Source organism: Ascaphus truei, chromosome 3 (assembly GCF_040206685.1).
Source record: "Ascaphus truei isolate aAscTru1 chromosome 3, aAscTru1.hap1, whole genome shotgun sequence".
NCBI lineage: Eukaryota > Metazoa > Chordata > Amphibia > Anura > Ascaphidae > Ascaphus > Ascaphus truei.
The window spans coordinates 2,800,860-2,803,091 of record NC_134485.1 but is presented as its reverse complement, the minus strand read 5'-3'; the positions used below and the strand labels follow the sequence as shown (position 1 = coordinate 2,803,091).

The window sequence follows — 2,232 nt, the reverse complement described above, 5'->3', positions numbered from 1 at the left end:
GTGTCCTATTCTAACTCGCACGCATGGAAGTTTCTGGCGTTGCTCACAATGTATATGAAACGGGGTTTGCACAGCAACACTGAGAGTTCAATGGGGCAAACTCCCGAATAAACAAACAATGCCGTGCAATGCCAGACTAAACCGTACCTTCTTTCACTGCATGACGTCTCGGGCTGTGAGCCGGAACATGTTGTGTGGATCTGGCAGAGTATCTCAGGTGAGTGAGAGGGTACATCCAGCCAGGGTACATCTTCCAATCAACGGACTTCTGGTTTTTAGCATATTTCAGCAAGGTTTGGGAATTCTCAAATCTCTGGTAATAAATCCACGAGTTGTTCTTATATGTTCTGATTTTCCTTCTCTCCCAGGTAAAACTTCCTTCTGATCACAAAGGGACTTTCCTAGAGGACCATGGCAACTGCTGGGAACATCTCTTTCATCCCGTTAACATTTATCCTGAGTGGAATTCCTGAACTTGGGAATAACCAGAATTGGTTTGCATTTCCCCTGGGCGCCCTGTATGTCATTGCCCTGGTAGGGAACGTCACCATCCTCTTCCTCATTAATAGAGAAGACAGCCTCCATCAGCCCATGTACTTCTTACTCTCCATGTTAGCCTTCACTGACATCGGTGTGTCTCTGACCACACTACCCACAATGCTCAGCATCTTCTGGTTCAATTATACCCAGATCTATCTGCAGTCCTGCCTCACACAGATGTATTTCCTGCACACTTTTGCAGCCATGGAGTCAGGGGTCCTGGTTGCCATGGCAGTTGACCGTCTTATAGCCATATGTGACCCCCTGAGATACGCCGCCATCTTAACCAATTCGGTTATAGCCAAAATGGGACTGCTGATATTATTGCGAGGTCTCTGTGTGGTCTTCCCCGTTCCGTTTCTCACCAGGAGGTTTCCATTCTGCAAGACCCATATGCTGGTCCACTCGTACTGTCTGCACCAGGATGTTATTAGGCTAGCATGTGCAGATACAACAGTCAATAGCATATACGGACTGGTGGCTGTGCTGCTTACCAAGGGAATTGACTCCTTGTTCATCATTATCTCTTACGGAATGATTTTTAGAGCTGTCCTCAGGATTAAAGCAAATGAAGCTAGACTCAAGGCTTTTAGCACCTGTATCTCCCATATCTGTGCTGTGCTAGTCTTCTACGTTCCACTCATTGGCTTATCAGTGGTCCACCGGTTTGGGAAGCACGCCTCCGCTCTGCTTCCCGTCTTCATGGCGGATATATATCTCCTTGTGCCGCCGGTGATCAACCCTGTTATCTACAGCATTAAAACCAAGCAGATCCGTGCCAAGGTCATTAAACTCTTCCGCCGCAGGGAAATCGGCGCACGAGATAATGTGATCGCTACCATATGAATTATGTTTATCTGTGTGCTATCGGTATGTTTTATTCTATTTAGCTTTTGCCACTTGATGTTACCTGAATATGTTAGCAGCTGTATTGATAATCATGCGAGATCGATGCAGTGTTGCACATTAGCGCGCCAGTAAAGACGGGAAATCCGGCCAAATCCATATCCCGGATTGTTTCTGATGTTACCCCCAAATTCGGTTGTGTAAAATCCACAAACACATTGGAGCGGTTTCAATCCAAACGGATTCATCAAAAACCGCCATTGGATGCGGCCCCTGGACGGATTTGTAGGATCCAATCTGCGGATTCAGCAATTTGTTGGTGGATTCTTAACAATCCGCTACTAGATCACCGAATCCACGGATTGGATTCCAGAAATCCGTCCATGGGTCGCAGAATCCGCTGAGTGTAGCGGTAATAACAATAATAAAGAAAAACACCAAAACGCGAATTACCCCTTTTCAGATTGATCTGGTGAAATCCACGGACCAAAGTAACCGGCGGATCCAAATACGCCCTCAAAAATGACGCCCATCTCTACTTGCCGGGCCGCGGAAGTCTTCTCCCTTGAGAGGTTTCCCAGTAGAACTTGTAGTTCCTTCATGGTGGACAGAAAACTATTGAAAGGAAATATGACTGAGTGAAGTATTACAAAATGTTCTAATTAAAGAGAAGAAATAGTACAGGACGGGTGTTTGGTAAAGTACTAATTAGAAAAATAGACGTTTATCCTTATTACGCTAGTGGCATTAACCAAAAGCTTAAACAGATACTGTAAATGGCAATAGCCTCAAGATTTAGCCAAAGGGGATCCAGGGAGACTGATATACAGAGGGCATTTGAACATG

General features: G+C 45.5%; 1 protein-coding gene across 1 annotated transcript; it reads left to right on the top strand.

Moving 5' to 3' along the window:
* The first annotated feature begins 411 nt into the window (after positions 1-411).
* On the top strand, positions 412-1,386 carry LOC142490597 (olfactory receptor 51H1-like). Its single transcript, XM_075593012.1, has one exon. It carries the CDS (start codon positions 412-414, stop codon positions 1,384-1,386), a length of 975 nt encoding a protein of 324 aa, XP_075449127.1.
* Positions 1,387-2,232: the final 846 nt, after the last annotated feature.

Excerpts from the sequence above, each read along its gene's own strand:
- LOC142490597 (XM_075593012.1), top strand. The coding sequence starts at position 412 with ATGGCAACTGCTGGGAACATCTCTTTCATCCCGTTAACATTTATCCTG.